The 26,827-nt window shown below is 42.8% G+C and overlaps 1 protein-coding gene across 2 annotated transcripts in view; it reads left to right on the forward strand.

Annotated features, from left to right (window-relative positions):
• IL1R2 (interleukin 1 receptor type 2) overlaps positions 1-26,827 on the forward strand; it is a 93,567-nt gene that overhangs the window by 15,756 nt on the left and 50,984 nt on the right. For both annotated transcript variants that reach the window (XM_078656143.1, XM_078656144.1), the window contains exons 3-4: positions 16,531-16,792; positions 19,526-19,706. In XM_078656143.1, coding sequence (XP_078512269.1) covers positions 16,531-16,792; positions 19,526-19,706 — 443 coding nt within the window. The remainder of the gene's footprint in view (positions 1-16,530; positions 16,793-19,525; positions 19,707-26,827) is intronic.

Here is a 26,827-nt window from a genome sequence, read left to right on the forward strand (position 1 = left end):
ATTTGTAACATATAGATCCCATATTTGAGCCTTTAATTTTTGTTGCATCTGTCTCACTCTGGAGGCAAAGGGGTATTTGCCCAACAGTGCTTGTTTTCATTTTCTTCTGCTACCAGTCAGGACACGAGTCGAGTGAAAACAATTGCTGACTGTCTGTGAAGTCAAGCATTATAAGCCAGCTGTGCTGAAAAGGAAAGTAGAAGTTCAATGTCACCCCCTTACGCTTGCTGGTCTGCAGAGGGAAGGATACTTTGAACCTGCTTTGGTGCCACTGCCTGTGTTACAAAAATAACACAGCTCAGCAGCACCCCTTCACCTCCACCATTAAAAGACCCATACATCTTTAAAAAAAAGACAATTATATGAAATATCTACTGTTTAAGGACATTTCGAGTTGATATGGCTATAATTGCACAAACTTTAGAAAACTGATATTCTCAAATATTGGTTGCATTCAGAATGAATTCACAAACGTACAGTACCAATTTAGATAATCTATAATCTAAAACATGATATCCCTAATGTAAAAGCAATTATCAAAATCCTCATTCATTCTATAATTTACATCCCATTACTTCTTTCTTTAAGTGATGGTGAGGGTAGGCCAAGTGATTATAACTCAAGCATAGTTAACAACCAGACAACCTTCACTTGGCCTTAACTCCCAACTTCACCATCACATTACAGATTACCAGCAAGTGTAATATTGTAATGTAATGAGTACAGTTACCCATTTGAAATATGTATAAAGAAGAAGAATAAGGGCCTGATTTAGATCTTGGCGGATGGGTTAATTTGTCACAACGGTGGCGGATATCTCGTCCGCCGAAATATAAATCCCAACAACCTAGCCCGAAACGAAGACCCCACCTAGATTCCCGAGGCACTTCCTATCTCTCTATGGTCAGAAAGTTAAACCTCGTCCTCTCCCTGTACATGCTGCATATGGCCAATTGATTAAGGTGACACCAGACCACATCGCAGTGAGTACAACTGACCAGGGATTATGAGGTATTATCCTAATCTTAAAATCCGAAAAGGTGGTTCTCATTTACCCCTAGCCTAAAAAGATGACCTGATGAGAAGGCAGACTGATACTGAACTGTGAGGTAGGATGACTTGATATCCCAAAATATGGCTAATAACAAATAAAATAATAGTTTCAGAATAATAATAGTTGTTTATAATTTTTAATTACAGTACCAACTGAGGACTTCTTTTCTACTTGAAGCATTGATATCTAAGACAAAACAGACCGTACTTATTTAACTACGGTAAGACTAAATAGATAATTCACTGGAAGGGTACTGATATTTCTCCCAAGCACATCTGCAGAATTACGAGTAGCTCACGAGGTGTTCAAGCGCAAATAAATGCGCCATCTTGACCATAACATTGTTCCCCAAAACCCCCACGTATATACAGCATGAATTCCATTACCAACTCACCACTGCAAGGCTAGGGATCAATAGTTACCCTTTGATTAAATATCATAATTTTCTAATATTAAATCACCATAACACAGAAAATGGAATTTTTAGAAAAACTTTCTTAAAAACAACCGCACATCGCACTTCAAAGATAATTGCCGGCGTAGGTAGGGCTGAACAATAACAAAAAATCCCTAAAAATCATCACTGGAATATATAGCTTAAATAGTGCTTATGATACTCTTCTCTTTATTCTGCTATATGGCATCCGTTGTCCTCACCTACGTGACCTATGATCTACACACGTATATATGAATCCAATGCTCTTGTTGTACCTATGATGACATCTTTTATGAATATGACATACATTAATACTCTATGCGCCTGAAATTAATTCACTTTCATCACTGTCTTTTAATGTTGCACTGGTCTCTTTTTCATCCTCTTCTTTTTTATCTTTTCCATCTTCTTTTTCTTCTTCCTCTCCTTATTTTTCGTATACTTTTTTTCTCTCGTATACCTCTTCATTTGATGATTGTTAACTTTGGATACCACTTTTTGGGTCTAACATAATTATATGTTAGACCCAATATATATATTTTGTAATGCGATATTTCTGTAATGGAATATTGAATATTTCAGCCTTGAGAAAACCCAGGCTTTCGGGCCACATGGGGCGAAACATGTATTGGTTGAGCTGTTTAGAAGTAGTTCTTTATTGTCACATATACAATTATATACGTATAAAAAGTACCAAACAGCGTTTAATCTATATGACCAAACTTGGAAGAATCCACAACTAAGAATCTTGCAAACAAAACAACATACATAAATATGATACTACCTTTTGCTCAGGATTACTTTCAGAAATATAATTCCCATAGGATATAATGGGATTTATATTTCGGTGGATTGGTTATCTGTCACCGTTGTGACGGAGTAAACCGTCCGCCAAGATTGAATTCAGGCCCGAAGTCAGGCAAGCACTCGTGTGATGGGGCTGATGGTATGTATGTATGATACAGCTGACATTGGAATCTACAGTATAAGAAGAATCAATTAAGCACTATTGAGTTTGTTATGAGGTGAATTCTGTGATGCAGTGGCATAGTACTACAATATTGTGGCCAAATGTTTTGTCTTAGAAAAATATTGTGATCTAACATCGACTACCAAAATATTGTACATGGTAAATATATACAGGTAAGAATAGGTTTACTCTACTTAACTCCCCATTTATGTAACTTGATGATATGTATATCCCCAGAATACATAGATGTAGAGTTAAGTATAAATCTATACTTATCTATATATATATAATTACATTCACAATATTTTGGTTGTCAATATTTTGGCCATGATAGTTTTGTAAGATGATATTTCTGTCGTCAATATGTTGCGATATAACCGATGTAATATAACCATGGATATGGAATCACCAAAGTGTCAGAGGTAGTGAAAAAGATATCATGAATCCATTGAACCACGATGACAACACCTTACTCGCCTCTCATTCCACTGAGGCCCTCAACAACCTCATAATTCCTCTTGTTTCTTTGGGGTAGGCAAAGAGTCCAAACAATAGAAACAAACAATGATCTTAGAGCCTCTTTACTTTCTACTTCTGCAACTTTGAAATGAGAAATAGCCAGGGCACTGCCAAGAGTACCAACATGCAAATTAGGGGTAGCACATGCTACCCCTGGTTACCCCTAAGAGAATGTCTTGTACCTCACCAAATCATTAGATTAAAATAGATTCCTCAATGAAAGCAATTTCCTCTAGATTAGAGTGCTAAGAATCACATCACAATGGCATACACTCAAGGGCTCCATGGACAGAGAAGGCCAATGATAGATACTGCTGGAGCACTGGGCCATTTATCCTGCAATTCATTTTTTTTAGTTGCCTCAGAGGTAAAGGGGCGTTAACATCAATCAAACAATTCAATTTAAAGTGTAGCCCATTTGGCAATACATTAAGGAGCAGGAATCAATAAAAAAAGGGAAATTAGTTTTATTACAAATCAAGGGCCAATATAATAGATATGAATTTCATGAACCTATTGTAAAGATACACAATCACCACAGGTAAGCCAAAATGCTGCAAGAAATTGAGTCTTAGTAGCAGAAGGCATCCAAGAAATTCATTTGCAGCAATACAAAAGTTAAGACATAACATCTGATGAGCGGTGTACAGGTTTTGATCATCCTGTCAATGCATAAATAAATCTAAAGGCGTCTAAATGAAAAAGCTTAAGAGATACAACAGGAAGGTGTCAGCCTAGTGGAGACTTCATTAAAATGTTTTCCAAATCAAGACAATGCATAGCATAAAGCCACACCATGAGAATATAGCCGAGAGCTCTGTACCTTCAGAGAATAAAGAGAACCTGCTCTGAAGACTAAAGCGTGAACACCAATTAATCCCACAAAAAATTCGAGAAATTCCATGTCATTGACTTCAGTACTTTTCCACCATCTCACAGTAGAAATTGGCAACTTCACTTGAATTTCTCATCCTATGATTTGAACATCAGGACGACCTTGGATGTCCCCCTAGTCCTGATGCAACATCAATTGGAAGGAGTCTTCTCTTAGATGGTTAGTGCATCTTGGGGCATATTACCAGGCAATAGCGATAATTATCGCTATTGCTTGGTTAGAGACAAAAATGTATCGCCGACCTGCGGCGATTTTTATCGCAGATAAACCTTGGTATTACCAAGGTTTATCGCAAATGCGATAAAAATCGGCCACAATGCATGAATATCGCTGAAAAGTCAGCGATATTCAGGCATTTCCGAGCTAATGCTCTTAGCCATGTTCTCCACCTCCCATTGGATAACATGGCTAAGAACTGCTCAGGGCAGGTGTTAGCTTTTGGAGATATTCACGCTTAGCGCGAATATCTCCAAAAGTTGGTAATAGGAGATAGCGATGTTAGCGACTGTTTCCAGTCGCTAACATCTTGGCACGCCCACTTTGCATGTCATTAGGGATACATTTCTCTGACATGCAAAGTGGGGCCCAAGATGGTCGCTATCTCCTACTAGCTGTCGCTAACTGGTGTTAGCGACAGCTAGGTAATAGGGAGATAATTTTATCTCCGCTTTCTTGGCTTTTAAAGCTAAAAAAGCGGAGATAAACCCCCTTGATAATATCCCCCCTTGTTCTTAATGAAAGTTCTCCCCCTGGACCTCACTTTGTCTATCACACAATATGCCTTTTACTAGCTATGAGGTCATGTGAACGCACCTGCAAGGAAAGAACATTGCAGCATAAGCAAAGCTTTCACAATGAAGGTTAAACATTGAAGACCAAATGCTTAAGGCCTTTGGTTTGGCTAACTTTATGAGACATTTTACCAGGCACTTTAAATACATGATTTTGTGTGCACATACAATTACAGAATAAATGCAAAACACTAATAAATGCATACATGAGTACATTAGAAATGCAATTTCAGTATAAGCAGTATATCTCGTAATACACAATTGCAGGTGTAATTGAGAACTACAATTTATAACATTATAATGAAAACATTAAAGCACACTCTTGTATGGATGACTAATTTCTATGTTGAATATACTCCAGCAGTATGTTTGGTGCTTCACCTTACATTAATAAGGCTAAGGCCAACAGTAGGTATATTGTGCTAATCCACATAAATATTGCGCTTCTGTGACATGTAGTGGAGTGGAGTTGGGAGAGCTAGAACCCATACTCTTAAATTATCTGCACCAATGGTTCTCTTTAAGCAGCATGAAAGGTAAAGAGAAAACTCCTTTTGAAATATCGAGAATTTAAATTTACACGCTTACAGGTAATAATTCAGGTTGACAGACAAATTAAGCCGGTAAAACAAAAAGAAAATGACTAACTCTATCACCGTAACATATGTTATCAAAAGACAGCAATGCACCTTGGATTGCATCAAGTTTCAAGGAAAAGCCCTACAAATCCCTAACTGTTCCTACATGACCTTAAAATGGGAATCTTAATCTAGAGTAAGTTTAGCAAATGTGGGAAAGAAAGATGTCAGCTGTTAAAGCCTTCGTGAGAACTAGCTCCTACTAGGGGCATGTGGCATGAAGCTACCAAGCTAAAGATGAGGTCTACACCTCAAAGAGCCCTAAAGTAGAGTGTCAGCTGTCCCTAACTACATCACAACATTAGAAACTGCGGAATTAGGGCACCGCCCATAGTGCTGCTGGTAAATTACTGTTTCCAGCACCCTCCGGTTTCCTTCCTCCGCCTCCATGTTCACAGGCTGAGATATTTTGTATGTCCTTGGTGCCATCTACTTCTCCCACGAGAACTCGCCCTCGATCCGTTATCGCATTTCTCCTTCTCAGGCCTCTCTATCTACTAGGAACATTAATTCTTTCTCTCAACTGATGAAGCCTTGTCTGCCTGCATTTCAGGCCCAGAATTAGGCTAAATTAACAATGCGTGGGTTAAATTATGTGGGCACTTTCTATAAACAACTAAGAAATACTTTCAGCACATTAAAACATTTATAAGTGGCAAGTCTTAACATACAAGGGCTTATGAGTGATATATTAAAGAAAATCAGTCAAACACATGTAGTTTGTTATCCCTTAATAAAATACTAATGCATCCCCTTGTCAGTTACGTTGCTAAAATACACGCAAAAGTCTGGTTAATGGTGAGGATACACAATCATCTTGTATTCCTCCTTTTTCTTTTCACACATTTATCACATAGAATATATGTGCGTGCAAACTAACAGTGATTTTAATGCTACTGTTTCTTCAAAAGGGGCCCAAACTACTCTCCTCATGTGCTAAAATGCACGTCTCCAATGCCAAATGTCGGGTAGGGAACCGTTTTACACCGATGGGTGCTCCTACATTCGTTGAAAAAACAACTGTAATATAAGGGTCAAGGGGACAATCTTTACCGACCTCTCTAGTCCACACCCCCACTTGGAACAGTAAACAACAAAGAAGAAACTAGGAGGTCTGTTAAATGAAGGAAAAGTGACCACGAAAAATTGACACACACTACTATCACAACTAACGGTGAGGGTCCATCAGTGATGAAAGAGTCCTATCAGCCCACCCATTTGGCGGAACCTCGTCATCTAGGACCTTATCAGCAGGTGCTCATATGGCCAAGCTCAATTGTACTTGCTTGGTGCCAACAGTTCCCATGCTGAAAGAAGATGAGTCCTCACTGCGAGTGGTACTGATAGGGTGCAGTGCTCAAGAGAAAAGTGCGTGGTTAAAATGGCGGTCAAGGTAGAATTTCTTTTTTTTTTATTGGTATCTCCCTGGACGTCAAATTAAAACAGATGTGGCAACAGTGTGACAATATCACTGTCAAGTAAGCATCTAGGAACTAGGCCAACATGTTTCTGCCTTTCATGTATAGTTTTACAGGCATTCGTCAGGGCCAAGCTGTAAAATCGGCTACTGCAACATCTATTATGTTCTCTATATAGAAAAATTAATTAAGAAAACAAAACAAACTATATGGCGTGGTTGTGATGGTAAGTTAAGTCATGTGGCTAGGTCAGCCACCCTACCGTCTCTGGTAAAACAACCATGCAGAGTACAATCCTTTCCTGCAAAGAAATGAAGAAAGAAAGAACAGACTGATATTGCATACATTGTACAAACTTAGGTATCAAAACGGTGTGGAGGTCAAATTCTCGTGGTATTATACCACTTCTAGCGACTGCTTTAGTGAGAGCCAGTCAGTACCATGACTAAGGAAGAGTCAAAAATCAGATAATCTGAGAAATAATATGATATTTAAAGAAAATAACAACTCACCCAGCACTGTGCGGGAGTCAAGCCTCACCTCACCCGGCAACGGCTCGGATAGAGAGGCCCCGCTCTGTGAGACATACGGAGAAAGACAATTTCAGCATTGATAAATGTCAAACTCAATGTATGTGCTGATATGTAAAGAAAAATATAAAACTTGGTTTTTTAATATTCACTGGCTTCAAGTCCCAACTCTACGACGGCATAAAGAAGGTGAATTCGCCCTCGACTGTGGTATCCGATATTTAATACCTCGGATCCAGAAATGCTGATAGATTGCAGCGTTATGGTAGAATTTATTGGCTAGCAATTTTTCAAATTTCAAAAAGATTCTCCTGGCCTAGTTGTAAAATCAGCCCAGGGGGGAAAGAGGGAGGGGAAGGGACATGCAGTGTTCTGCCACCTCTGTCTATTAAATGCTAGTTGTATGATGCAGGGAAAGTACTTCTCTCAGTCACCTATAACTGGAGATGTGATTAAAATAAAGGAAATATCCCCGCATGTACCTAAATGTCGGCACAAGGACTAGAGCTGCCAAAAGGATTACCTTACCTGTCCGTCGGTACCTCCGTGTGTGACCGGAACCGATGGGGAGGTGCCGACGGACACAAAAAAGACTGATCTGGATAGAATTGAGGGAAGTTAGGCATGGGGTAACCCATTGGGGGTGGACCCATGGGGGGTTGCTGATAACCCCAAGGTGCAGGGGGCCACCATTGGCCGGCATGCGGGACAAACATACTCATCCCTCGCCCTCTGTTAGATCTCCGTTGGTTGCTTCTCCCTCTACCTCTACCAGTAGTCCCTGTGTTTGTGTTGTTTGCATCACTCGAATCTGAGTCTGTACCTGAAGAGGAGTAGTTAGAGCCATATCTTTTGCCTCTGGGGTTGAAATCTGGAGCCACATAAGAGTCACTAGTGTAAGGATAGGCTGCCTCTATGGAAAAACGAGCCAAATCCTTCTTGAATTTATCTATTTTGCTCATCAGAATATTGTCTCTATAATCCTTATTAGTTTTGTTGGTCTCGTCCATGTGCTTCTTGAAAATCACAGGTCTAATTGCGGCATTAATCTGGCCTTCAAGAACTTGGATTTCAATTAATACTGCATCGGCTGCTTTTTTGGCCGTCTTAATTATTAAGATCAACCAGTCTCGCGTGCAGCGCCAGGCTATCAATGACCAGTTCCGTAGGAACTCTTTATCAGTGAGGAAGAGTCTCGGTGTGTTGGTCACTATCAAGCCTGATGGTGCACACTTACCCTGCAAGTATTCGTTCATTATCACTCCGTGTAGAGAAATGCGGAAGTTAGTTAGTGACACTTCTTTAACGTTGTGCGATGCGACGACAAATCCGCGCTGCTTAGACGCTTCCACCGTCTCGCAGGTGCAGATCATCAGCATTGCATTATCCAATTGACATGGGTATTTAAGCTTCCGGTTTCCTGTCCGTCGGCGCCTCCCCATCGGTTCCGGTCACACACGGAGGTACCGACGGACAGGTAAGGTAATCCTTTTGGCAGCTCTAGTCCTTGTGCCGACATTTACGTACATGCGGGGATATTTCCTTTATTTTAATCACATCTCCAGTTATAGGTGACTGAGAGAAGTACTTTCCCTGCATCATACAACTAGCATTTAATAGACGGAGGTGGCAGAACACTGCATGTCCCTTCCCCTCCCTCTTTCCCCCCTGGGCTGATTTTACAACTAGGCCAGGAGTATCTTTTTGAAATTTGAAAAATTGCTAGCCAATAAATTCTACCATAACGCTGCAATCTATCAGCATTTCTGGATCCGAGGTATTAAATATCGGATACCACAGTCGAGGGCGAACTCACCTTCTTTATGCCGTCGTAGAGTTGGGACTTGAAGCCAGTGAATATTAAAAAACCAAGTTTTATGTTTTTCTTTACATATCAGCACATACATTGAGTTTGACATTTATCAATGCTGAAATTGTCTTTCTCCGTATGTCTCACAGAGCGGGGCCTCTCTATCCGAGCCGTTGCCGGGTGAGGTGAGGCTTGACTCCCGCACAGTGCTGGGTGAGTTGTTATTTTCTTTAAATATCATAATATTTCTCAGATTATCTGATTTTTGACTCTTCCTTAGTCATGGTACTGATTGGCTCTCACTAAAGCAGTCGCTAGAAGTGGTATAATACCACGAGAATTTGACCTCCACACCGTTTTGATACCTAAGTTTGTACAATGTATGCAATATCAGTCTGTTCTTTCTTTCTTCATTTCTTTGCAGGAAAGGATTGTACTCTGCATGGTTGTTTTACCAGAGACGGTAGGGTGGCTGACCTAGCCACATGACTTAACTTACCATCACAACCACGCCATATAGTTTGTTTTGTTTTCTTAATTAATTTTTCTATATAGAGAACATAATAGATGTTGCAGTAGCCGATTTTACAGCTTGGCCCTGACGAATGCCTGTAAAACTATACATGAAAGGCAGAAACATGTTGGCCTAATTCCTAGATGCTTACTTGACAGTGATATTGTCACACTGTTGCCACATCTGTTTTAATTTGACGTCCAGGGAGATACCAATAAAAACATTTTTTTTCTACCTTGACCGCCATTTTAACCACGCACTTTTCTCTTGAGCACTGCACCCTATCAGTACCACTCGCAGTGAGGACTCATCTTCTTTCAGCATGGGAACTGTTGGCACCAAGCAAGTACAATTGAGCTTGGCCATATGAGCACCTGCTGATAAGGTCCTAGATGACGAGGTTCCGCCAAATGGGTGGGCTGATAGGACTCTTTCATCACTGATGGACCCTCACCGTTAGTTGTGATAGTAGTGTGTGTCAATTTCTCGTGGTCACTTTTCCTTCATTTAACAGACCTCCTAGTTTCTTCTTTGTTGTTTACTGCTCCTACATTCGCCCATGTTCTTTACTACTCTACCCTACCAAGTGAATTGCCCTTGTGAGTAGACCGGGGCCAACCGTCGATGAGCGTTCTAACTACATCTCTGTTTTTGTACGGTTTAATTTTAGAAGATTTACATATCAAGTCCATTTGCTTGCAAGTGGCCAAATATACAGATAAATAAGGGGCATATTTAAAAGCCCTATGCGCCACCAGAACGTCACTTTTTGTGTTGTTTTGGTGGCACACAGAGCTGAGCCATACCTACAGGGCCACATAAAGCCACCCTGCATGGCTTTTCATGGCCTTGTAAATATGGAGTAAGGCGGGCAGTACAAGTCGCTGTCTTGCCTTACTCCCTTAGGGAACCCTCCAGGCCCTGAGAGAGGGTTTCGGGCCACCGTGGGACTCCTGGTCCCACACTCACTCCGTTTCCACTGAGACAGGACGTGAGCCCCTACACCCCTCCCATTCTACTGGGACCTAGCTGGGCTACACTTGAACCCCTTCCCCCACACAGGACCAGAAGATACACAAGCCACTCCTTTTGGAATCACTCCCCAATGCCTCTGCAAGACCTCTAGCACACCACCAGAGGTCCACAATCTGTGCAAGATGCTTATCACCAAAAGGACTCACATCCACTCGTCTAGTGCCTCTGCAGGACCTCCTGAACACCACCAGAGGTACACCTCCTGTGACAAGCTCCTTTTATCACCAAAAGAACTCACACTAACTCCTCCAGTGCCTCTGCAGGACCTCCTGCACACCACCAGAGGTACACCTCCCGTGCAAGCTCCTTTTATCACCAAAAGAACTCACACCAACTCCTCCAGTGCAACACACCACTCACCCACACACGCCACCTCCAGACTGGTGAGACAGTTCCTCACTGCCTCTGACTCTCAACCTGTACCCCTCTTACTGAGCACCAGGCACCATACTCTGGGAACTGGGAATGGGACTTCACGCACTGGTCACACTTTTGCTGCCACCACTGGTTCCCACCGTACTGGGGAATCCAGACACACACACTACACTCAGGGGATAACCACCCTACTGAGTGAGCCATTTCTCCTCCACACTCCCTCTCTCCTATCTACCCACACATCTGGGTACAGGAACAGGGATTGGGCACTGGACCCAGCAAAGGGCTCCCTATCTATGGGAACCTCCCCACCTACTGGCGTCCCGCCCTGTCATTTTCTCTCTTCTGCCACTAAACATAAAAGCGCAGGAAACACCATTTAAAAATGACACTCTTGAGGAGAAAACAAAATCATAAACAATAATCCCCAACATGTGACTGTGACTATCTAAAATGCAGAGTTTTGTAATGTAGCCAGTTGTCGCTGTGGTACTGCTCAAACACAAGTCCTAATCCTCACCGCTGACAACCAATGTTAGAAATGGGATTTCTGGTTGGCTAAGGCTTGTGCCAAAGCCAGGCAGAAACCACCACTCTAGTCAGAGCAAGGGAGTTACACGCCAAAGATGACCCCTGCTCACCCCATTGGTAGCTTGGCATGAGCAGTCCGGCTTATCCCAGAGGCAAAGTGTAAAGCATTTGCGCATGCACACAGCAACAACATCCCAGGCACACTACAAAAGGAAGTCCACACAAGGTTATATAACAAATAGCCATTGCATTCTCATAACACATTAGAATAGTAAACACATAACATACGCTGTATGCCAACTGGCACGGGCAATATTCACAAGGGATTATTTACACATGGCAGGGCCACGTGGGCCACTGTCAGAATCAGCACTTAGCAGAAATTGGTAAAAGTAAAATAGATCATAAACATACAACCAGTAACCACTGATAATCACTGAACTCCACCTCAACCTGTAACATAAACTACATTATGCACAGTCACATCAGGCGCGAATTACATTCTGCACCAACTTCACCAGCATAAACACCTTATTCAATCTCCTCACTAGTCTAAACACATTAGACCCTACCTCCTAAGTAAAACTCACATTAGGGGCGTGCCTCACACAGTGAAACATAATATCACTAGCACAACCACATGAAATGCAAAATAACCTCATAATCATAAACCATATGTAGAGGTATCAAAACAGGGTCCGTAAAACATACTAAACACATTACATTTCCTAGCACCACATTGCATGAGCACATCAATCACATTAGGGCCTTGCGCCCTATACCTCTACCAGTCCCCCTGGCCAACTGGCTACCCAAGAAGGGGCTCAAATGCTCTGTGTCCAGAATGTCAGGGCGCGCTGCCAATGCAGCAAAGGTCAAGGGTGCGCCACTGCGCAAAGCCTAAATGTTGCAGCTGCCCACTACTTGCTGGGCAGCTGAGAACAATAACTGGGAGCCCTAAACGGTGCAGCTGCCCACTACTTGCTGGGCAGCTGTAAATATCATGATGTGGGCATGTCCCCTGTATTGGGGTAGCCCTCTCACAAGCAGGGCTGCCCAGGCGCCGACAATGTGCCTCGATATGGCCTTAGGCACGGTGATCAGCACGAGCCCCTCTGGGGTTTTTCACATAAACATGGCCCCACTAGGGCTTTGTAAATAAAAATGGCCCCGCTGTTGGAGTCCTGCTCGGAGTACTCGTCAAGGGCAACTGGGGACCATCGCTAGAGCCTCACGGGCTCTCGAGATAATTAATGCTCCCCCCAGCGTAGGAGCGCTCTGGCTCTTTGAGGGACATGGGGCCAAATGTTGGAGCAGCCCTCTGCCAAGCGGGGCTTCTCTGAGGAAGGCACCGGCGTGGTGCCTTGACTTTGCATCTCTCCTAGCCAGCTGTACTCACCGGCTCTTCTGGGTGGGGACACCTTCTCCGGTGTGGCAGCGCTTCTCCTGTGGGGCTTCCCGGGACTCATGGGAGCCCCGCACTCAATTGGCGGCCTCAGCCACCATCTCTGCTTCACCCGGGCCCCCTCCTGGGACCCGGGGCTTTTCTCCATCTGGCGTCACCGCGGAGCTCTCCCCTCCACATGGGAGTCCCGCGAGAGCACTTGCTGGCGTCACATTCGCTTCCGTCCGGCGGCTCCGCCCACAACCAGGCGGGTCGCGGACAACGGCGGCGATCTCGGGCGGTCTTGAGGGGTAGGCTACCTCGGCGCTCGAAGGAAGAAATGTAGGATGAGGGATGGGCACCCGTTTAAGAGGCGAAAATGAGTGGGGTGGGCACACGCGTGGATTATAAAATAAAGCGAAAACGCAGGGTGGGTACCTGCGCACCATAATTAATCAAATAAGCGGGGTGGGCACCCGAAAGGAGGGCAGCATGGGCGGGGAGTCCCATGTCGGGAATCCCTCACAGAGGATTGCATCCCAGCGCTGCAGGGCCAAACCAAAGCACTCCCTCTGGGAAATGCAGCGCAGGAGGAGCTAGGTGCCTAAAAAAATGAAGCCAGCACTCACAAGGTGTTGGGGCAGCCCCCAAAAGTCTCTCTGGGGTCCTGAAGATAATGAAGCAATGTAGGAGGGTCCCACAAAGTCTCCAGGGCATCCAGGGGCTGGGCAGGGCAAGCCTTCACCTGGGCCCCAGCAGCAGCATGCCCCTGGTTGTTTCAAGTCAAGATCAAGAACAAAAACATAGGGTCACAGTCCCTTCTTTTATACTACATTTTCTTTTTTTTAAAGGGTGCAGGCAATGGGAGAACCAGCCACAACTGGTTCTGGGGAGCTCCTGAGCACTTTGTTTTGCTCACCCCCGCTCTCACTTTCATTGCACAGGCTAGGGACATCAGACCCACCACAGAGGGAGGGAAGCACAGCCCTATTCAGGTCCAAGGTGCAACTCCTCCCTCTCATCTACATGCAAATCTCCCATTCACCACCGGGCAGACCCATCCTGACTTCTGGAGCCAAGCACACCAGCCAGCTCCTGTCAATCACAAGCTAGAGAGTCAATTCACATTCAGTGCACACAGAAATGCCAACTTCTAAAAGTGGCACTTCTACACTAGACACATTAAATCTGCGCACACCGCCGCGCAGCATTCAATCTCACGAGTTCGCACATACCAAACTTGCCCCTGCACTCCCCACACATCAGGAACTACCATGGACACACATATCCCCATGCATTCCTATGGGAGGGCAGGCCACTCTCACCACACATACACAGAGAGCACACGCACTTTACACTGGACCACAGTGAAAAAGTGCGCAGAGTCCTAAAATCACCAACACCAGGTTACAGAAACAGGCTAGGAAAACGCAAAAAAGTTTCGGGGTGAACCTGCCAAAAGGCCCAAGTCCAACACACGTGTGCTGCATTCGGCAGCGCGCATAGAAAGAGGAAAACGTCTCTCATGCGAACAACACAGACACCCTTGCACCATAGTGCAAGGGTGCCTGCAAAATGTGTGCCGGTGCTGGCTGAAAGGACAGGAATACACTGTTGCGCGTAAATACTGTGTATTCCTGTCCTTTCGAATTGGCGTAGGGCAGCACAGCAACATTATTTGACACTATGCCCTACATCAATTCCTTGTAAATATGTTTTGAGCTCAACTTAAGGATGAGTTATGTATCTCTGTGATATTTAAAGTTGAAGCAGAAGAAGAGGGTGAAGGGAAATAGTGAACAGGGGAGGAGGTCCAGCATGCCTGTATGATTATTTGTTATCCTATGGTTATCCTTTCACAACTGGATGCTACCTGTTAAAGGAATACTTTATCATCCTTTCACATAAGCTTTAATATATGTTTATGTTAAACAACTCTGCCATTCTATTACATGGTCACAGCAAACCACCTGGATACTGGGTAATGAAGATGGTAGTGAAGCTAAAATGATAATGACTGGCACCAAGAACTCGGCCCTGCTCAACCTTTATAAACAGAGGGGGATATTCACAAGGACTGCTGATAACTATCGCCTACGCAAGTTATCAGCAGTTTTTTTATCGCCTCCTAACCCTGAAATATATCGCCATGTTACCGCCGTATTATCAAGACAACGCTACATGGCGATAGAACCAGGGTTAGGCGGTGAAAAGTCCCACTAACAAATACGTGATGGCGATAGTGAAACCGGCGTTAGACGGCGATACATGGCCAACTGCCCATTAGCGTCAGAAAATTCCCATCTTCAGTCCAGGCGATATTGCCTTGTGAAAATGCTCCATTGACTTTCAAGCTAATGTTGTGTTTGCTTTCTGCAATGTATGTTCCAGCGCAATGCATCCTTGGTAGAGTCCTGAAGCCCCCGTACTTAATGGCATTGCAGAGTGCCTCTCCAGTTAGTCTGGCACATAAAATATACGTAATATCACAAGTGAAATAACATCTAGTTATAATTAAAAGCACACTGAGGAAACCCTGCACCTCATGATTGGTGTGCAGGACAAGCTGAGAGTTGTGTATATTAGAGCCACGGGTATTGTTGGAGATGTATATGTCAACCACCAGTAAATGTCCAAGACTGGACCAGGAGATATAAGTACACTATTTGCCAATATATACGAGCCCTCAAAAAGATGCCTTTGTCACGTTGCACAGGCCCCTCCAGACTGCCCAGCCCTGGAGGAACAACCTCTTGTGACTGAACTGCAGTTTTCCCAGGCATGTGTATGTATGTGGGGCCTGGGGGGTGGCGGTGGGTGTTGTGACCCTCATGGGTATAGGAGCTGCATGATAATTGCCTCCATGGCATCTGTGGGTCTTCAGGTGTGGCTCTTGGTTGGTCTCCCTTTCATGCTGTGGGTAGTCGTCCTGCTTAGCACCAACAAAAGGCAAGTGTAAAATCCTTGTGTAAATTCCCTTGTTTTTGCTTGGTTTCTCAGATCTGGCAGTTTGTTGTGAATGTGGTGTTGTGGTTTTTTTGTGTGTTTTTGCACGAGAACGCCTACACTGCATCTCATTAGTGTTAGTGGGTGGTGTCCACCGTGGAGATAAGTTTTGGGGCAGTTATCGTGGGAATACTGGTGTTGTCTGCAGTTTGTACCAGCTTGTGAATGGGGTGTTAAATCTATCTCCACTTTTGCTGCGTTAAGGTGGAGATAAATTGGAGTTAACTCCTTGTGAATATGCCCCATAGATATTAAAAACAACAGAGCCAGACCAACTTGGTGTCTCAACCCTCAATGGATTTCAATATTGGCTGTTATGAATTGTTTGCTAGATGTAGTAATTGATATAGTGGTTGTGATAGTTTTGTAGGTCGATATTATCAACCTCAACATATTGCCATACTACCTCTCTATGATGTTCATAATACTGGGTGGAGCATAAGCTGTACTGAAAGGTGCCATTTAGGCATAAAAGGACTCACTTCTAATTTAATTTCAAGCTTTTACCTTGCCTTGAGAAGAAGCTTTTGATCCAGCTTATTTAAGATGAAGTATATAGGTATTTGCTATTGTTAATTTATCAAGTAGGGTGATTTACCTTAATATTTTCTGTCCTTAATTTAGAAACGTGTTCGAACCGCATCACACATTTTGACAGCTACGCTGTCCAAAGTGGAGAGCCCACTGTCCTGAGATGTCCTGCTTTCCTGTACCTGCGCTTGGATTCTGCCAGAGCTTCCAGCCTGTCACTCAATCTGACATGGTACAGAAACAATTCTCAAACGCTGGCCCCACAAGAAGATCCTCGGATCCAGGCTAAAGATGATGCTCTTTTGTTCTTTCCGTCATCGATAGAGGACACCGGACGCTATCACTGCATTTTGAGGTAATACACATCAGTTATTATTATACATACTAACAAGGTACCCACTCTATGAGAATACCTTTAGTGAGCTGAAGTTAGGGTTGCCGAGAAGAGTCCTACAGGTCATGAAATTGCAGAGGTCCACGGTGGAGGAATCTGGCTTTGGTACCAAACCCCTCCATCCTGCATTCTAACTGCCTCCTTTCCTCAGAGGCCAGTCCCTCTCCTTGGGCTATCCCTTAATCTGGTGGCACATATACAAGACACAATCACAGACTGAGGTGATACTTTAGTCTCTTATTTCCCTCTCTCTCTTCAATAGTGATCTGCATAGCTGACTCTTGGACAACTGAACAGACCTTTCCGATTATCATTGTGGACTCCTGCGGTCGAAGGACACACTTTCCCTGTTTGTGCCCGGTGCACCTTAAAACAGGAGTGTCTGGCGCAAAGAGGGAAGGTGCGCTCGATTACGTGGAATGCACTGCCTCCTGGGATGGAATGCACTGCCTCCTGGGATGGAATGCACTGCCCTCAGGGAAGCAGCGAACTCGCACTGTCCTGGGAGCAGAACATTCATGTGAAAAATGTAGCAGCTGCTTTGAAGCCGCTCCGTGTTTCACAGTGCAGAGGGCAACCTGCCTGCACTTTAAAGGGGGATTAGAGATTCCCTTGCATGTGAGTGTAGTGAGCGACTGCACCCGCCTGCAAGGGGATGTCTGTGGGATCCATGAGACCCCCTTCATCCTCTAAAGAGGTCTGCCATCAGGGGGCGCATTGACAGTGCCACCTTGTAGGTGGTGCACTGTCAGCGAGCCTCCTGACAGCTTCTTTGCCTCTGTACCGACATTTATAATACAGCGCTGGTGCAGAGGCACAGGGATTCCCTCATATGCATGGGCCATGCGGCCTCTTCTGTAATACCAAAGTGCCCCGGGGGAGCACAAAGCAGGTGCAAATGCCAGTTGAGCCCCTGGGGCAATTCCATAATACGGTCCCTCATCTGCTATGGCCACCAGTATGTTTACTTGTCTTTCATCCATTGCCCTCATACTGCTACCCTCCTGAAACATCATGAATTTAGTGTTTCTATTCACCGTTTCTGAGTATCGATATTTTTTGTCAAATGTTTTATTTAAATATACGATACAATTTGTATGCACATATGCACAGATTAATTTCATAAGACAAAATGCATCCTCCAACAATCAGGCACCATTTCCTCTGTCATACGTGGTGTTTCATATGTTTTCCAGCATTTCATCATTCATGTGCTGCCAGTATTTCATGGTACAGGGTTTTTTGGTCATTGCTGGCGTTGGCGCGAAAACTGATGCAACTCCAGCAATGCGTCAAAATACAGAGGCGATGCGTCAGTATTGAGTGACACATCACCTACTGAATGGGGACCAATGTGTTGAAGTGTGAAAATGTGACAAAGTCACCTTGCGCTCAAGCTTATTTGTTCTGGATTTGATGCATAGAAGTGGGCATAGTGCCCACTTCTATGTGTGACACCACCAATTAATGTCACAAATTGTGACATTACTTGCACATACTTACCATAAATGTTCCACTTACCTTGTGATTTGATTGCATATTGCATTCAAGTCACTACAGCTGGTGTGGTCCCTTGGGCTCAGCCAATCTGTCATACCTACGCCTGGGTTTGGCAGGCATGGGGATTGTGAAGCATTGGCAGCGCAGTGGCAAGATGAAGTGGCAAATACCACTGTGTCGGTTTCAAAGTGGGTGTTTCTGACAGAACGCCTACCTTGCATACATTAAAAACTGTGGTGGTGCATGTGAGTCTCACACAGGTGAAAACTGATCCAGCCTGTAAAAAAGTGATGCATCTTCATTCATGTAAATATGGAGCCAATGCAGCGCCACCTGTTGCGTAAAAAAAAAAAGATGCAATGGCAGCACAAGGTGGTGCAAGGGGATTGTAAATAAGCCCCAAAGTGAGGTGTAAAATAGCTGGCAAAATTGTTAACTAAGCCTTCTTCTCTGTGTAAGGTCCTTAAGGGAAAATTTGCTGTCAGCTCTTTTTGCTGATAGGTATACCTATGTAAGTTAAATTGACTTTTTTCTCCAAGAGTTCCACGTGGAGTTGCACTTCAGTAGAAAAGTCCTTCTAGTTGGTGAAGTTTTCCACATGAAAAAGTGAGAGGAATGGAAAAGGAGAGGAAGAGGTGCCACAGGGGGCCGCTGAGGCCATGCTAAAATACCTGTAGCTATTCAGAAAACATTACGCTGAAAGGCACTGTTGACTGCTGAGATGTCAAAATTGTCCTATAGCTTGCTTCACTGTGACAGATCAAAGCTACCTGATTAGGCAAATAGAGATTTGTAAATTCTAAAACCCACCCCTCACCTAAAAACCACACACCACACATCCTTTTAAATATTTCTTCATGGCCTTGCTACCGCTTGCTGCTCTCTTTTTAATAACGCGCAACGCATGGCAAGATTAGTCCTCCACTGTTGAAATGGATTTCCTTGCCCTCCTAATTCCTAAACCAACTGGGTAAACTATTTGATGAATACATTTCCAAATAAGAAATAATGTCTAAAATCGTTTTATTCATTGATCATTTAAAAAAAATAAATATATATATATATTTATATATATATATATATATATATATATATATATATATATATATATATGTATATATTTATATATATTTGCTTTCTTATGCTATTCTCTAAACAGAAATTTAACATGTTGCATCCAATCTCTGCTTTTAGGAACTCATCTTACTGCTTGGAAGTCGTCCTTGCACTGACAGTTGTTACAAGCCCTGAGGACTCCTTAGCTGAAATTGCTTATGCGCAAAATGTCTTCACTTTAACAAGTGGGCAAATATTTTGCCCCAACCTCAATGATTTTATCAGGATGGATGCGAACTGGAAACTGAAGTGGTACAAGGTACGATTTTTACTTCGTGCTCTTATCAATGTGTTTATGCCAATCGGCCCACGAAGAGCCATTGTCACTGTGGAATATGTTTAAAAAGTATGTTGTACAACCCAATGGAACATGAATGTGTTGGGTGGGAGAGGTACATCTGACCCTGTAACTTCTGTCTGAAGAGTTTGACCGTGGTGAGGGATCTTTTCCCTTTTAGAAAAATGTGCAGCTGCCATCAAATTCCATTTAAACTTCTTCATCCCTGCTTAAGATCATTAGGACAAATTCTCCTTCTTAACTATCACCACATGTTAGTCTTTCTCAGTTCCTTATTTCCAAGGGGCTTTCCACCCAGTCACATAGCTGCAAATTTTCAGGTTAGTCCACCCCTCGACAGACAGGTTATGATTTACACCTTTACAGATAATCATTTTTGAAACTCATATTCCTTTACGTGTTTCAAGGACCCTTTCACTTCGTTAGGAGTATATTTAAATGATAAATTTCAGTAACGCAAAAAGTAAAAAGCGCATTCAATGTTTCATTCAATAAAAAAGGCTGTAGATTTTTAGCTTGTATTGGAGCATTTAACAAACAATTCATACTGTCACCTACAGTCTGTTAATAAATATCTGGTACAAGTTTCCATCACCACATGGTCTGTAGTACTCCAATCTGATAATTGCTATCTATGATGAGCACCTGTTTTCTTGAAGCAGTTTCTACTTCCTGTAACCTACACTTAGTCTTTCTTTTCTGCCAATTGTAGTTTGTGAAATTGAATCGAAAATATTGAAGAAAGCAATTCAAATTCAGTCTCTAGTTCGTCCTATCAGCGTGAAGTTTTTGTACTTTACAAATCCACCATACCTACGTTGTCATACTATTTGAGTAAAAGTTGCCCCCACCGGTGATGATTTAACAATTTCACAAAACTGAGAGGGTACGGTTTCCAAGAATGTCCTGCTTCTATAAAATGATGTGGCACTGTGGATGTCTTGTCAGGATCTTGTAGGATTTATGATCAATAATCCATAGACTGAATATCCTGAAATATTGTCCAACATAGGCTCTCCCACATGGGCATGACAGGCATGGCTGGACTAGGAATGCAAAACCGGCCCCCAGTAACAAAAACTGCCCCCACCGGTCTAAACCACCCCCCTTCCGACCCACCAGGGAAACACATGCTGCCCGCTATGGCTAGTCCGGCCCTGATGTCAGTGGGTGCACATCTTCCTTTGAACTATCCCTAATTGCTATAGACTCCTTGGATATTTTAATTGTTCCTCATGATATTCCAATTTTTCTGAATAATATTTTTGAAGTTATGGCTGTATAGTAAACGAGTTTTATTCTGTTCTCTGCACTTCCCCAATGTTCATTTCGTAATGAGGGTTTTAATGCCATGTCTTTAGTGACCTTTCGTATCTGTTCCAAGATTATGCAAATTTTCATCTAGAAGATTGAAGACAAATCTCTAATATTATCAACTTTTGAGAGCATGGGCCAGATGTAGGTCGGCAAATTCCGGTCGGTAACGGCCGATTTCGGCCGTTACCGACCGGTATTTGCAAATGGAGATGTAGGGGCCTTAAAATTTACAGAATCGGTATATTTACCGAATCGGTAAAGTTACTGATTCGGTAAAATACAGATTCTGTAAATTTACCGAATCGGTAAATCAATTTGTAGGTGGCACTGAAAACAGTGCCACAGGCCCTTCCCGATTCGTTATTTACCATGTAATACTATAGCATGGTAAATAACGAATACCTGTGTACATGCACCAAGGGCATGTATGTGTGTCACATGGCACACAAGTCACAAACAGGGGTGCAACAGGGTGTCAAAGTTCACCCTGTCCCCCTTGGCAATTCAGTAATCTTACCGATTCTGTAATTACCGATTCGGTATTTGCCTTTGAATCCTATGGGCTTCAAGGCCCATAGGAATCAATGACAAATAACGATTCTGTAATTACAGAATCGGTAAATACTGAATCATACCGATTCGGTATTTTTTACCGAAAAATTACCTACATTAGATTTACCGATTCATGAATACCGAATCGGTAAAATTCGGTATTTATGAATCGGTAAATCTAATTTACTTACATCGGGCCCCATGTCTTTTACTTTCACAGTGGGCAGCAGCCCTTCAGACTCTTCACTGCTTACTAAGCTAAGCTAAACAGATTTCTACTCTCCATTCTTAAGGCATATCTTGCATATAGCCGCATAAACATTGAATTGCATATAGCCGCATAAACATTGAATTTAGCAAATAAACACATACATTTGCATCACACGGTCATGCAGATTATTGATTCTAGTGTTTTAGATCACAAAGAACACAATGCTCTTGCACACTCACAGAGTCCAATGATCATGCATCAACATCCAATCAAGGGCACAAACACAACAAATATCACTATTTGCCTATTTCAGTAGGACAATTGGACACAAACACACCTCCTGGTCAAATTATTACTGATACACAAGGACATGTCCACACTGTACTGCGACTGTATTTAATGAAATTAGTATACATAACATACTAACATATCCACCACTCAAATTACTTTCATATTTCACTATACTAATTCACCACTAATGCTTAGGTTCCGGAGTAGGGTGCTACTCGCCAAAAAAGCGCTTTAACACCTCATCAGGGGTACCAAGCACTATATGCTTGCAAACCTTTTTCCTTCTTCAATCCCTCCACTATCCTCTCAATCCAAATAGCTGACTAACATATCCACCACTCAAATTACTTTCATTTTTCACTATACTAATTCACCACTATTCCTTTATGGGTTCCGGAGTAGCTTGATCCTCACCGAAAAAGCGCTTTGACTCCTCGTCAGGGCTAGTAAGCACTATATAAATGCAATTACAACTACAATATGCTCAAGAGAATGCTTCTAGGACATGTAGCTTGAAAAGCTGTTTTGTAGAACATGTATTACATACAAAACACTGCTTTACCATGATCTACCAATGAATGAACACAATAGAAGGTGAACTACAGTAACAATAGTCCTGGTGCTAACAAGAACAGTTTCTCTTCACCTTCAGCACTCAGTGGAAGCGCAAATATCATTTAAAACTCTAGGGTTTGGGGTCACTTAGGGTTTGGTGGAATAGCAGGACCATCACAAATTGATTGATCTCCCACTTTGCCAAACCTGAGAATCACCCACTTCATTTGGAAGTGGGGAGCTGCCTTCACAGTTGAAACCTTTGACCAGGGACTCATCTGCAGCAGACCAGGACTGCTACTGTTTGAACATCAGGAGGCAAGCCCTATTTAGGGAAAGCCTTCAGGTATTCTATTTGTCTTCCCCTGTCTGCATTGCAAGGCGTTGTGAACTTGGGCAGGAAAAGTAAAACAAAGATCTCAAAGTGAAGGGAGAAAATTCCCTTAGATCAGTGACATTTCTTTTTGCATTTCAGAAATGGAGCCCTGCTTTGGCGTTTGTTTCTGTAAAACAAATTCATGTGTCGCCAAAAAGTGACAGCCCGCTTGGCATGCATTTTCACCTATAGTTGTCTCACTTTCCCAGTGAGAGAGCAGTGGGTGAAAATCCCCCCCGACATGGCGGGTGCTGCAATGGGAAAAAGCTCACCTTTGTCATGGGCCAGCTGCATTAGGTCCTGCCAAGTAAACAACCATAACATGGACACATCATTCCAATGCCGAAGTTCCAAAATAAATAAGTTTGACATTACCTCCACCATTCCTTACATGACATTGCTTGTCTTTTTTACCTGTTGTTGTATCACGTCAGCACCACTTTGCCTTCATGATCCCTTACACAACTTGGCTTTAAACATTTTGACACATCCTGCTCAGTATCCCTTTACCAGATAGGCATAGGGATTCACTTGAAGCATATTCCTTTTCTGTGAAGCTATGACTTTCTTTTTTCTGATGCATCTGACTACAGTATGTGACTTTATCCTCTGGATGCTGCTTCACCCTGTTGCCTGAATTTAGATTCTCATTATAGTAAGACATTTTGCAAGGGACTACCTCTCATAGCAGGTGCAATACTGGTACACCCAATGTTGTTTCAGTCTTGATCCGTCTTGGCTGTCTTCATTGCATCACTGGCTTGTTTCTCATTTGACAGTTGCAATTCTGAGTTATTTTGCTGATTGTCTGTGTGGCAGATGTCTGGATGAGTGCTGTTGTGCTGAATGGCCAAGTGCCAGTCAGAAATGAAGTGCTTGTAATGTCATCATTGGAATATTGAGGCTGCTGTTGTCTTAAAAATAATGACTAAGTGCCTGATTTATTATTTGGTGGATGGCCCGGCATTCCCCCAAGGGGACAGAGTTAATCACTCCGTCACCATGTTGGGGGGGACCACTGCCAAATTTATAAATGAGTACCAAGCAGGTTGGCAGGAACCACCGTTATAGAGGTTTGTGGCAATGCATTTCGCTGTTTGGTGCAGGGCTGTGTTGGCCTGGTGCAGCTCTGCACTAAACTGTTTTCTTTTTATATTTCCATAAAGAAAATCCCCAAAAGAGATGTTCTTTTTTGAAAATAAAAAATGTAATGCTCTCCTACCATGAGAGTCATGTCCCAAAACGGGGGAAGCATTGTTAGCTTTTGCCCCTCACCACCAGCATTGGCCTGGCTGTGATGGACAGTAAAGAAATGGGTCAATCTCTGCCCTTTCTGATTGGATGAGTGGACATATATAATCAACAGAGACAGGCCACCCTAGAGTGACTAGTATGTCATGTAGTGTCTGACACAACAGAAATTGTTTAAAAGAATCCTCACACACCAACCTGGTTGGTGTCATGCTTCATCATTGAGTTCCCAGTCGGGCAGCCGAATACCATCGACTGTGCTGCAACACCTGATTACAGTGGAGCTGGGTTTTGTGTGTGATGAAGTGGTGCGAGTGGTGATGTTTAAAAATACCTCTGGGGAACTCACTATACCAAACTTTATTCTTAGTGGGCCAGGGTATGATTAAAAAAATGAGATGGATAATATTCTAGGACTATATTTAAGTGTCTGAATTGTCCTTAGGTCAGTTCGACATGTTTCAGCTCTATAAAAAAAATGTTGGTGAGCTTTCTTCAGGACCTTTTCAATGCAGTGAATGGTGAAAAGTGAAAAAGTGGGTGGTAAAATGTATTAACCACATGTGTAGCGCATTTGTACACACTCGCTAAGGTGTGTTTACCATGCAAATGAAAACTAACCATAATTGTTGGTTTAGCTGTAAAAAATTGTGAATCACAGGATTTCCATGCTTCTACTTGTCCAGAGTGGGCAGAGCTCCTACTCGGTGCTTGTATTGTGGCGCTCCTCTGCTTCCAAACCTACTACGCCTGCATGGAAATCCCGTGATTCACGATTTTTTACAGCTAAACCAAAAATTATGATTAGTTTTAATTTGCATGGTAAACCCACCTTAGTGAGTGTGTAAAAATGCACTGCACAAGTGGTTATTAATTTTTACCACCCACCTTTTCACTTTTCACCATTCACTACATTGATAAGGTCCTGAAGAACGCTCACCCACATTTTTTTTATAGAGCTGAAACTATATTTCAGACACTTAAATATAGTCCTAGAATATTATCCATCTCATTTTTTAATCAAACCCTGGGCCACTAAGAATAAAGTTTGGTATAGTGAGTTCCCCAGAGGTATTTTTAAACATCACCACTCGCACCACTTCATCACTCACAAAAAACATCTCCACTGTAATCAGGTGTCGCAGCACAGTCGGGTGGCATTCGGCTGCCCGACTGGGAACCCAATGATGAAGCGTGACACCAACCAGGTTGGTGTGTGAGGATTCTATTAAACAATTTCTGTTGTGTCAGACACTGCATGACATACTAGTCACTCTAGGGTGGCCCGTCTCTGTTGATTATTTACTAGATTGGGACTAGGACGGCCCACACGCTGTCCTAACGCTCTTGATTGTTTCTTGAAGAAATGAGTGGACATAGAGTAATTTCTCCCAGAGCTCTTACTCCTTCCGGTAGTCAGAGAGGTTTGGCTATGACGGTGATGGAGTAGCCAAACCTATAGTCAACCAGCATTTAAATTGGGTGGATGGACAATTATGGTGGCGGTGCGGATACTCCATTGCAACAGCGACGGAGTATCCATACCGCCAACCTATAAATCAGGCCCTAAGTCAGGAGAGTCAGAAGTCGAAAGCAGGAAGCTGAAGAGATAGGGATAAGAGGTGAACCAGAGAAAATGTGGAAGCCAGAGGTCACAGATTATGCAGGTACCACTAAAAGAAGCTTTTGTTCAGCCAGCCCTAAAGTAACTCATCTTTAGAGAGTTACCTGGGACATCCATCAGGCTTATCATGAAAGACACATTTTAGTCCCAAGACTGAACATGTATTTCAGTCACTTATGCCCCCTTTCTCAGTAGATTTGCTGCTTGATGAGAGGTAAGGCAGCCATTCCCTTGTATACTTCAGAATATGGGAGGAAAGTCAGGTGAGACTGAAAGACGGGGATGGGTGAGAGTTAAAGAAAACAGCAGAGGGCAATACAGGGACAATCTTTCAGCACATTCATCACAAATTGTCACCACAGTCTCAGGGAGGAAAGATATTTCTAAAGTTGAATAGCAATTATCACCAACACCTAGTGTATACATTGAGTTATTTTAGAAATGCAGTTTGTTATGACTATATTAATATTGGTTTAGTTGACATACATTCGATCATGAGTACTGAAAATTGTTTCACATAATGGGTTGACACATAGGTGAAGTGAAGCAGAATTGTAAATACAATTTAAATCCAGCAGTCTGTTTCCTCTGAAATGCATGTTATGGTTCAATAAACAAAAGAATGATTTACACCAAAAGTAACTGGTATGGACCCTTATTGTTTATATATAAAGCAGTGCACTGTACACCGTATGTCTAGCAATGATGTCTTTTTTCATCAAGAATGGTCATGATATAGGCAAAGAGGAAGTCCTTATTATAAATTGACGTTTCACGTTGTCATCCTGGGTAAAGATGACATTATGACATTATTCTTTATAGCGGATACAATATGATTTGACATTCTGTTCAAGTTGACTTAGCTTCAGTCATACAGCTGAGAGGTGGAGACCCATTCTCTTGTT

The sequence above is a fragment of the Lissotriton helveticus genome, chromosome 8, assembly GCF_964261635.1.
Source record: "Lissotriton helveticus chromosome 8, aLisHel1.1, whole genome shotgun sequence".
NCBI classification, from domain to species: Eukaryota; Metazoa; Chordata; class Amphibia; order Caudata; family Salamandridae; genus Lissotriton; species Lissotriton helveticus.